This window comes from Schistocerca nitens, chromosome 6, assembly GCF_023898315.1.
Source record: "Schistocerca nitens isolate TAMUIC-IGC-003100 chromosome 6, iqSchNite1.1, whole genome shotgun sequence".
NCBI lineage: Eukaryota > Metazoa > Arthropoda > Insecta > Orthoptera > Acrididae > Schistocerca > Schistocerca nitens.
Genome location: NC_064619.1, coordinates 255,191,073 through 255,202,733, shown reverse-complemented (window position 1 = coordinate 255,202,733; position 11,661 = coordinate 255,191,073). Strand labels below are relative to the sequence as shown.

The window sequence follows — 11,661 nt, the reverse complement described above, 5'->3', positions numbered from 1 at the left end:
AGAAATGCTTTGGGAACTCAAATGGGAATAACTGAAAAACTGGAAGAAAGGCAACGTCCTTTGCGAGAAGCACTACTGAGAAACTTTACAGAACCGGTATTTGAAGCTTACTGCAGAACGATTCTATTACTTCCAACATACATTGCGCGCTAGGATCACGGAGATAAGATACGAAAAATTAAGGTTCATACTGTGGCATATGGACACCCTTTTTTGCCTCCTTCTATTTGTGTGTGGTACAGGAACAGAAATGACTAGTAATAGTACCGAGTACCCTCAACTACGTGCCGTAAGATGGGTTGCAGAATATCGGTGCAGATGTAGATGTAAATTTGCGAGAAGTTACTTGTGCCGGAGTGACGTATTATGTAACTGATGTTATTTCCCATTTATTTGCGCCCTTAAGATGCAGATGTATCTCAGTACCTTCTTTGAGAAAAATACAACTACAATAAAATGCTCTCGTTTATTATATATAGTTTTTCTCGTAAATCAGTAATATTCCTTTGAAAATCGATTTCAGTGTATTTCAGTGACAGCAGGTAATGCCTGAAGGTGTAGGTACTGATTGAAAATTATGAGATATCGTTTCAATTAATGATTTTATTTTTGTAATGCATATGTGACTTGCACTTCAATATACATAGTTTTGAAGCTCACTTATATAACATAGAGGAGTAATTAGGTAAATAAATAACATGTCATGTACACAGTACATGTTAAACACAATAAACACATATAAACTAGTTTCAGCATGCATACACACAAACAGGACGAGATCCTTGTAAGTTACAATAATTAGGTAATATACATAACATATCGTGATTATATAGAGCAGGGCAGAAGCGTATTCGTTGCTGTGACTTTGCTGAGTCCGTCATCGTTTGGAGTAGTGGGCAAAACAGTTAGTATCCCGGATGAGAACCGGCGCCTCCTGGACCACCTGATGGATATCCTCCACGGCCGCCTGCGCCGCCACCACGACCAGCGCCGCCACTGGGGTATCCACCATTACTGGCACCGCCTGGTCCTCCTCTAGGGTAGCCACCAGCACCTCCAGCTCCTCCATTTTGATATCCTCCTGCGCCGCCAGCACCGCCACTAGGGTAGCCTCCAGCACCTCCTGCACCACCGCTTGGGTATCCTCCAGCTCCATTGGCTCCACCACTGGGATAACCACCGGCACCTCCAGCTCCACCACTAGGATATCCTCCAGCGCCACCAGCTCCTCCGCTGGGATAGCCTCCTGCACCTCCTGGGCCACCACTGGGGTATCCTCCAGCACCACCAGCCCCTACACTAGGGTAACCACCAGCACCCCCATTTCCACCACTGGGATATCCTCCAGCACCTCCAGCACCACCACTGGGATATCCTCCAGCACCTCCAGCACCACCACTGGGATAGCCTCCAGCACCTCCAGCACCTCCACTTGGATAGCCACCAGCTCCACCAGCACCAGATCCTGGGTAGCCACCTTCAAGAAAAGAGCAGAGTTAAAATAACCATCAGTGAAATACTTGCTTCTGAAATTTCTTTCACTAGAATTTTGAGAGAACTTAACAGACTCCAGGGTAAAATTGCGTGTAAAATTAAATGCAGTCTCTAGTTCTAGCGTCCAGAGGAATCTCATTGTTCTCAACTTCAGATCTCTTGTCGAGAAAGGGAATAGTTTCTAAAACTTGTAAAGAGGCAAGACAAGACACATCAGGCATTACTATCAGTACTGTCTAATATAGTCGTAAGCAGCTGTGTGTTTGTGTGTGTATGGATAGTAGCTGACACTAAATCACTTTTATACATCAGCTCTAGGAACTTAGAATGAGAGAGCATTTGCATTTCCTGTTCATTGTGGACTGTTAATAAGAACAGGCACTATAGAGCAATTAAGAAAAAAGAACACGACGACACTTAGCTCCATTCTCAAGAGATCTGTTTGAATAAAATAATGAAGGTCAGACTACCCTTTATGATGGAATAATTGCAATCAAGACATTTCAGGTATGATATGGTTTCTGGGTGGGATCTCCACTAATATAACTGAGGAGGGTGAGGTTAGCACACTAGGCTTCAGTAGGATGTTGGTTGGGATTCCCTTTTGGTTGAGCAACTTTCGAATGAATCATGATAACTGGAAAATCTAGAACAGGGACATCTAACTGGCACTGGGATCAGGCGAATGACACATCATTAATGCTTATGATAAGCAGCATGTTTAGAGTCTAAGCTAACAGCTACCTCTTCGCTGCCACAAAATCACGAATTCTGGGTGCTAGTATTTCTTGGAAGGGGGCTACTCTACCTGCTGCGCCACCAGCTCCTCCGGGTCCGCCAAAGCCGCCGGCACCCGCCCCAGCGCCAGTGGATGCCTCTCCCTCGTAACGGATCTCGGGCTGGTAGCCTCCCTGGTCCGCCTGGTAGTCGACGATCTGCTTGCGGCCATCCGGCAGCAGCACGTTGTAGGATCCCTGGGCCACGTCACCATCGCGAGACTCGCTGTGTCCAAACTCCGTGCCAGTCTCCGCGTCGCTCACCTCGTAGCTGAACTCGTACTTGGCAGGCTCCTGGGAAAGCACACAGAGCCCATAATCCACCATCTGTCTCGCCACATGCTTAAAAAATTTACCACTTCCTCGTTACGCTGCTCCGAGACTAAGACACATTTTAACCACTGCTGCAGACAAGATAAAGGTGTCGAGCTGAGCAACCGTACTGGAGACATGGACTGTCACAGTAAAATACTGCTAGTGTGATGGTGAGAAGAAGAAGCATATCCGAAATGCATCACACTTTACCTCCTTCATATGACCACAAACCCATTCATTCCTTCCAGAGAAGTGTGTAGAGATAACAGTTACGACCAATGCAAGTCAAATCTACACCGTTATAAGCTGACCTGTAAGCTACAATTGCGAGAAAGCAACTTCTGACGCAGACCTTGATCTCTGTCAAGCTGCCTGAAGCCACACAGCAAGACAGGGGCGCAGTGGTTAAGGCACTAGCCTCGCATTGAAGTGTAGTTGGGCACAGTTTCCCATCTGTCCAAGAAGATTTTCAATGCCTCCCCCATATTAATTAAGATAATGAAAGGATGATCCTTTCAAAAGAACATGGGTGATTCCTCAGCCCATTCTTGTACTGCACGATCTTATGCTCCAATTCTGATTATCTCGTCATCGATAGGATATTAAATTCTAATGTCCTATGTTCTATTTCCCTAACAGATCACAGCAAATTCATTTCGAGATTCATTTATTAACTAATTCTATATCAAAACTTATGTTACTGGGAGTAGTCAACATGAGACCTATGACGGGAAAATGTGTTTTAAATGAAACGGTCAGCAGATTAACCTACTACAGTAAATGAGGAGAAGATGTTTAGCATACGTTTTGGATGTTGTATATCTACAATACTCAAACACAGTGATCCAGGACGAATAAAAGCAGAATTCCTTTACGATGTTTCAGGTATTTCTTCGGATTTGAGGTCTCAAATGACGGTGTCCTAAGAGAACAGATACCTTTGTGGAAATTTAAGTCAGAAGGACTAGGCAGAAAGATGTAAGCTTTGGTGCTTTGCTGCTAAACCCTCTGACGTCAATCAAACTGGTGACAACCATTCTTCGGATTGAAGATTAGGGGAAGTGTCAAATGATGAGGCAGTTCAGGGAAGTGTGGAAAATCTGCCAGTATCAGAGAACAGTAGGTACTAAGTACGAAACTATACTTAAGGTAAACCAGTCTCATTGAATGTCACTTACAGACGAGCCATCGTCTCCAGCGCCATTTCCGTAGCCTGATCCTCCGCCGACACCTCCGCCGATGCCTCCGCCGATGCCTCCGCCGATGCCTCCGCCGATGCCTCCGCCGATGCCTGCTCCAGGTCCACCGCCAAAGCCTGCGCCAGGAGCTCCATACGTGGACGATGGGCCTCCGGCACCTCCTGCTGCACCACCTGCACCAAACCCATCGGCACCACCTCCCGGAGCTCCATAAGTGCTGGACGGCGCACCTCCAAATCCGCCACCTACTCCGTTACCTCCTGCTCCACCATTCCTTCCAGCACCGAAACCAGGGGCGCCATAGGTCGAAGAGGGTGCTCCACCAAATCCACCGCCATTTCCGCCGGCTCCAGGAGCTCCATACGTGGAGGAAGGTGCGCCACCTCCGACACCACCGCCAAAGCCGCGACCAGCTCCACCAGCACCGGGAGCTCCGTACGTCGACGACGGAGCGCCTCCACCAATTCCTCCAGCAAGACCACCAGCTGCACCGCCTGCCCCAGGAGCCCCGTACGTGGAAGAAGGAGCGCCACCGATTCCGCCATTGGCTCCAGGAGCGCCGTATGTACTAGAGGGTGCTCTGCCTCCGTTACGGCCACCGCCAAAACCACCATTACCGCTTGCTCCAGGTACCCCGTAAGTGCTGGAGGGTGCGCCACCAAAACCGCCGTTTCTGCCACCTCCGATGCCTCCCGCGCCAGGAGCACCGTATGTCGCCGAAGGAGCGCCGCCACCGACGCCGTTCCCACCAGGACCGAATCCGCCGTTCGCTCCAGGAGCACCGTATGTCGAAGATGGCCGGGCCCTACCGTTACCACCGTTGCGCCCGCCAGCTCCCGGTGCACCGTACGTGGAAGATGGGGCACCTCCGGCACCACCCCCAAAGCCTCCAGCGCCAGAGGCTGCACCGCCTCCGACACCTCCAGCCCCGGGGACACCATACGTGGAGGAAGGAGCACCGGATTGACCGTTGCGGCCGCCCCCAAAGGCACCCTTGCCTCCCGCCCCTGGGGCACCATAAGTAGCGGAGGGCGAACCGCCGCCGTGTCCGTTACCACCCAGGCCGCCACCGGCCGAGGGTGGTAGGTAGGCGTTGTTCACAGGCGGTTCTGGGCGTCCTGCCGCCAACGCGGCGACCGCCAGTACCATCAAAATCTGCAACGAATTGCAGGTTACCTGTTTAGAATGTCCCTCTGCTTGGGAAGACATGAAAGATAACTGCAGTAATGAAATTGGACAATATCAGACTGAAGTGTGTGGTCTATTTCCAATGTACTCTTTTAGCCGCGAATGACTGGTTTCTGAAGAAAACGGCAGAAGAGAGGCGTTTTGCGTCACGTAGAGGTTTGTTACTGAGAGTTCGAAAGAGTATACTCCAGGAAGGGCAGGAGAACATGTCACACCCTCCCACATACGTCCTGCGATGTGATCACCACCAGAAAATTCGATAAATTGAAACCAGTATGAATGTTTACCCACAATCAGTTCTCCTTTGAGGTATTCGAGAATGAAACAGGGACGGGAGGAACATATAATTTCAACACCCTCACAGCGCAAGGTGGTTAACGGAATATAGACGTAGATGTAGATGTAGATGTAGACTATAATGAACCATCATCAGAGACAGTATATTGTTTTGCAAGTAGCACATCCAGTCGTCATCTAGTGCTCACCGTGGTTCATTAATTCAGTCAGTTGATTGTAAGTGACAACGAAGAGCGGTAGATATTTGGGAAAGAAACATCGCAGTTGAAATGCGGAGTTCTTGGTTTAATCCTGTTTCGGTTACGTTTAATGGAATCAAAAATAGGAAAGATTAGGGCTTATACGTTCCCGTTTCTTCCAGGAATTGGTAGACTACACCGTTTTCTAAATTACCCTACTCTCTTTCTGTCCGTAGGAACTCTATACTGCACACATTGCAGTGGCTGTTTCTTTTCTCCACGTGTACATATATTGTGCGTTCCAACACAATAAAGTTGCGTGTCCGTTTACCGGAAAGGAGCGTAAATAGAAGGCAGTGTTGTTGAAGTATTGAACGTGGTGCAAAGTGGTTCTGCGACCGGACGTGAAATTATTAGTTGAGATTAACAGCTATAAGGCATCGCAACATCGTGTTAAGCCCATCAAATAGCATCATGGACAAAGTACTAATAATTCTTTGAGGCAGGGTAGCATTTTCAATCGAAAATGACCTCTTACAGAGGTAGTTTCATAAGCATACGCAGAAATAGCGAATAATCTTCAACGGAGACGTTGAGATAAATAGTTCACTTTGGGATGCATGTAAGCTCTATGAACATCAGGTTTTGTATTGTTAAAAGGCTTCCCTCGTCCAAGCAGCGTTGGGTTTATTTTTCTCGCGATAAGTACAGGGAGAAAACCGTTGCTCAACTGCTACTACACCGGCATTGTCAGTAGTTCTTTTTGTGGAACTGTCATATTTTTTCATGAAGTAATTAAGATGAGTCACTTAGCTACGAAAAGTTCCGTAAAATGTCTTTGTTACAGATGCAGCATATGAGTGCATCATCGACGCTATCGCTGTATCTCTGCGTAGTTAAGGTAATTGAATTTGTTTACCGGGAGTGCATTTAAATCTCTGGAAAGGTAGAGCCGGGGTATAATCATGAGATCGTCTTCAGAAGAAGTGGGTACGAAATCCGAAGAGCTTTCTTTATATTTAGGAAGGCTGCCTTGGATGCTTGGGTGGATTCTTCAATTGGCTCCCGGGGTCAACATCCTCAGTCTTTATACGGATAAAGCTATAACGACCAGGGTGAAAGGTAATTAGAACCAACCGACCATCACAGTGGTATATTGGTCGCTTGCCTCCACTATCTAAAGTTTAAACTTCCTTCTGACAGAAGGTGTGCAGCCATAAAAATATTTTACCACCTCCGTTGGCCTTATATTGATAGAGAATGAAACAATGTTGAAAGCAAACTGAGATATTTTCTACTTGGCAAGGCCTTCTGCCACATTGATAAATTTCTAGACAAATAATATCTGTGTGCTGCTGGATTATATTATTAAACTCTACTTTGAGATTATAACTAAAGTGAATAGTCTTAATGTAGTCACAGTTTCAGCGCGAAAGAAATGTATCACATTTGTAGACTCAAGTTTGTACACTCACTTTCTATATCATGGCGAACAGTTCCAAGTCTGATGAAGATAATAAGTGACACGGTATAAACCATAAGTCATTCTGGCGATTAGGGGAGGAATGGGGGAGGTATCTGAGGTTTATACCAGAAAAAAATGAATTCGAGCTGGGACCAACCTCAGATGACCACCTCAGACATTTTTCTGATGGAATGGTCTATCAAATAGCCCACTTAGCGTCGTGGGGCCAATTGAGAAGCTGATGGATATGGAATTAGCAGAACTGATATGAAAGCGCGGAAGTGGCGTTATATTAAAGACGTGAATCAAGAGTGGAGTAACACGACATATATTGGAAACAAGAATCATAAGAAAATTCTTTGACTATACTACACCACGGAATTGCACTAGGCAGTAAATTTAATGATACTTTGCCAAATTTGAAGCTTTGCTACCGATACAGGGAAACATGATGCTACAATAGCCAACAAAATTCAGGAACCGGTAACAATCCCGCAATGTCTCAAAGCAATCGTCCAGAGTGGCGAAGTGGAACAAACGGAAGAAACTGGTTCCGTGAAGAGCAAACTCCAAGAGTAATCCTAAGCTAAATTTAATTAATCGACGAAAGAAACGGCATACAAAACAAGCATTCAGTTAGCGAAGATGCTCTATACTCTCTGGTATCAGGTGCTACAAAAGAGAATCTCTCAGAGGTTTACTGTTAAAATTCAGATAGCAGACGTTCCAAGAAAAGACGGGCAAGATTTTACTTCCTACCAAGTATCACAACTAGGGAAATGTCTACGCTGGGAAATTCAGATAAGTTAGAGGTCTCGTGAAGGCTTATCAAGAGTCGTAGTTCCAGGCAATATTCGGAAATAAAACAGGGACGAGGAAAATGTTAGCGGTGTGGGAAATACCCATTGGCGCTCATTGTAAGGTAACTTGAGGAGTATTGCTGAAGATTTTGTTGTAACTGGATATCCTACACAGATGGAAGGATCAGCACCACCTTGGATTATGTTAGAAAGGACAAAGGAATTGTACTAGCGTATGTAACTATGCGAAACATTCAAAGAACTATTTATTTGCTACGTAACATTTCTGAAGAATACAATTTTGAAACTTCTGCCTCTAAATCTGTAACCACGGCATTCCAGGGCAAACACCCAGTACTAGCAAAGATTATTTTGAATAAGAAAATTTTAGAGCAGGTTCAACGTTTCAGTTATTTACGCTCTAATATCTTATAGATATAATTAATATTTTAGGAAGATATAAGGTAATATGCAGAACTTTGCTTAGAACCGTGAAAACACCGCGGATCTAAACGCAGCTGAAGCTATTATAAGTTGGTGGTAGTGTTAGTTATTTTATATGGCAGTGAAACGTGGACGTTAAGACTTAAAGACCAGAGTCATGTACAGGCCACAAAAATGAATTTCCTTAGGGAACTGCTGGAACACACAGCTTTGATAAAATAATAAATAAGGATATACAAAATCAGCTACAAATGTTTGCAATACTGGGAAAAATATAGAAAAAGAGAATCAGATGTCAACAGCATTTAGCCGGCCGGAGTGGCCGTGCGGTTCTAGGCGCTACAGTCTGGAGCCGAGCGACCGCTACGGTCACAGGTTCGAATCCTGCTCGTCTATGGATGTGTGTGGTGTCCTTAGGTTAGTTAGGTTTAATTAGTTCTAAGTTCTAGGCGACTGATGACCTCAGAAGTTAAGTCGCATAGTGCTCAGAGCCATTTGAACCATTCTTTTGAAGAGCTTTTAGAAAGAAGGGACAATACGAGGATTGAGATCCATTGGTCGAAGAGGCCCGAGAAGACGGAGGCAAATGTAAATGAATTCAGGACGGAACAGGTCGAAGGGAATAATCTCTGAAAGGATGATGATGATAATTGTTGGAAGTGTGACTGGTGCAGCTGATAACAGAACGGTATAAGAAATGTAATGTTCCTTTTTAGAGATTTAGAGCTGTTTACGTGATATGTGGACGAATCGGAATACTATTAGCGTGGAGTCTGAGACTTACCCTGTTCATGACGTCTGACTGTCGGTGGAGTCGTCTGTGGTGTTGGAGAACGAGTGATGTGTCCTGAGCAAGGTGACCAGCAGCTGCGTACTGCTGGTTGTACTGAGCTGAGCTCGGAAGCGAGTGACTACCGAGCCGGTAGCCGCCGCTTTTATAGTGGCTCGGGATGAACGCTACCGTCTCGCCGAAGTGTCCCTTCCACGGCAGCATCGGCTCCTCGCGCGACCTTGCCTCCGTCATGGCCGCGGGTCGTGCATCCGTCCGTTTGTAGCAGAAAGGGGGGCAGGGGGTAGGGGGTGAGGCAGCAGTGGGTGGCTGTGCCGAGGCGTGCGCCGTTAATCGTGTCCGGCCGTCCGCAACTGGTCCGGGGAAGACATCTCTAAATCACGCGCGCGCCGCTCCGGTGACGTAAGCGCCGGCGCACGGCACTTTCGCCCCCGGCGGGAAGAGGAACGCGATCACGGCTGAGCGGCTCACACGTGAGTGCCCTCTCCCTCTCTCGCTCGCTCGACAGGGGGCGTATTTTTCTCCTTTTTCCCGCCCGGAGGCACCGCCCCCTCCCCACCTCTCCCCGACCTCCGGCCAGACGCTGCCCGCGGCTACGGCACGAGACGGTCGTGATTCGCGGATGCGCCCTCGGTTGGCTCACGATCGGCAAGGATGGCCGGTGGTGCAATGCGAGACGCGGAGGCAGTCAGATCGGCCCCAAGGATACGCCGCGGCGCGGCGCGGCGTGGCGTGGCGTGGGTGATGCGATCGGGTCGTCACGCTCGCGATGCGGTGGCCGCTACGCCGCCAGTCGCCGTTCGGACGCGGCGTCTTTCGGACGCTCTAGGCCGGCGGACGGCGGCCGAGACGAAGCAGAAGAAGACGTTGTCCGACGGCCGCGTGCGGAGAGAGGAGTCCAAATTACAGCCCCGGGCGGGCGGTCGTGGCCTGCCGGCCCATCAGTCCGTGCCTGGCGCCGAAACCGCTCACGGCGCCCCGCTAATGGGCGCCACATTAGCCTCCTCTGGAACTGCCGCCGGAGCAGATTGGTTCACCCGGTCGCTTAAGAGACTCGTCAACTGTCTTAACACCGCGCTGCGGTTTGGTACTGTTATCTCAGATGAGAGCGTTTTACTAATGCATGACCCAACTGTCGCGTAGATTCGTTTCTTTATGAATGACCGATAATGGGGACCTAAACAATTTTAGATACATTTTTTCCGATTAATTTAAGAAACTACATCTTTTCCACCAGGGTGTTATTCAAAAACAGTACTTTATGGAGCATTACAAAGTAGTTTCAAATGCCTCTGAGCACTATGGGACTTAACTTCTGAGGTCATCAGTCCCCTAGAACTTAGAAAAACCTAACTAACCTAAGGACATCACACACACACCCATGCCCGAGGCAGGATTCGAACTTGCGACCGTAGCGGTCGCGCGGTTCCAGACTGTAGCGCCTGGAACCGCTCGGCCACCCAGGGCGCCACTAAATAGTTTCGAGCGTTTGTTCTCAAATGCTTTTACAGCTACATAAGCACTTCGCAAGTCACCAAATGGCCCGTAGCGGAGGGTACCTTCTACCATTAATGATCATATCCTCCCGTGTTCACATCACAGACGGAGTGATGGAGGAACATCCCCATACGAATTATAATTTATTTTAACTTGTCTTCGCGGTCCTTGTTAGTGGTAGCGGAATCATTCTACAATCAGCCGCAAATGCCGGTCCTCAAAAATTTTTTCGCTGGTGTATTGCGAAACGAAGTTCATTTTTCTTCCAGATCGAGCGACGTGGCGCAGTGGTTAGCACACTCGACTCACATTCGGGAGGACGATGGTTCAAATCCGCGTCCTGCCATCCTGTCTTACGTGGCGTGATTTCCCTAAAACGCTTCAGGCAAATCGCGAGATGGTCCTTTTGAAAGGGCACGGCCGGTTGCCTTCCCCATCCTTCCCTAATCCCATTTTCTGCTCCGTGTTTAATGGTCTTGTTGTCGTCAGAACGTTAAACACTAAAGGACGATTATGACTATATTTGGTTTGTAGAGGTCTCAACTAAGCGGTTATCACCGCCCTTTCAAATTCCCAATCGTTACACAGTCCAGTCTCGCCAATTTCGTGAATGATAATGAAATGATGCGGACTAAACAAACACCCACTCCCCGAGCGAAAAAAATTCCTGAGCCGGCCGGGAATCGAAGACGGGGCCCGTGATCCAGAGCCAGCAACGCTAGCCACTAGACCATGAGTTGCGTGCTCGAATTAAAGGAGGTCATCAAAGCGGTCAAGACACACGCTGATAGAATTGTTGCCGGTACGTTCGATGAACAGTCGGTGCCGGAGGTGATCCTCCTTCTTTCCTTCCAGGAATTCCTATTTGAGTTCACTAAGTAACTCCGTAATACTGGAATGTTGATCGAACGTACCGGCAAAAATTCTAGCAGCGTGTGTCTTGACCGCTTCGATGACCTCCTTTAATTCGAGCACGCAACTCATGGTCTAGTGCCTAGCGTTGCTGTCTGCGCATCATGGGGTCCCGGCTTCGATTCCCGGCCGGCTCAGGAATTTTCTCCTCTCGGGGACTAGGTGTTCGTTTCGACTGCATCATCTCATCATCATTCGTGAAGCTGACGAGACTGGACTGAGTAAAGATAGGGAATTTGAAAAGGCGTTGATAACCGCTTAGTTGAGAGTCACACAAACCAAATATCGTCCTCATCATCCTCTAA

At 47.8% G+C, this 11,661-nt stretch overlaps 1 protein-coding gene across 2 annotated transcripts; it reads right to left on the bottom strand.

Annotated features, from left to right (window-relative positions):
* Positions 1-624: 624 nt before the first annotated feature.
* Positions 625-9,049, bottom strand: LOC126262513 (pro-resilin-like). Of its 2 annotated transcripts, XM_049959186.1 has the most exons (5): positions 8,942-9,049; positions 3,764-4,939; positions 2,303-2,564; positions 1,427-1,477; positions 625-1,063 (listed from the first exon to the last, which is right to left on the bottom strand). In XM_049959186.1, the coding sequence occupies exons 1-5, from the start codon at positions 8,948-8,950 to the stop codon at positions 906-908; spliced, it is 1,656 nt and encodes a 551-aa protein (XP_049815143.1). In that variant the 5' UTR covers positions 8,951-9,049; the 3' UTR covers positions 625-905. The 2 variants fall into 2 exon arrangements, with proteins under 2 accessions (XP_049815143.1, XP_049815142.1); XM_049959185.1 differs by having other exon boundaries at positions 625-1,477.
* Between the last annotated feature and the right edge of the window lie 2,612 nt (positions 9,050-11,661).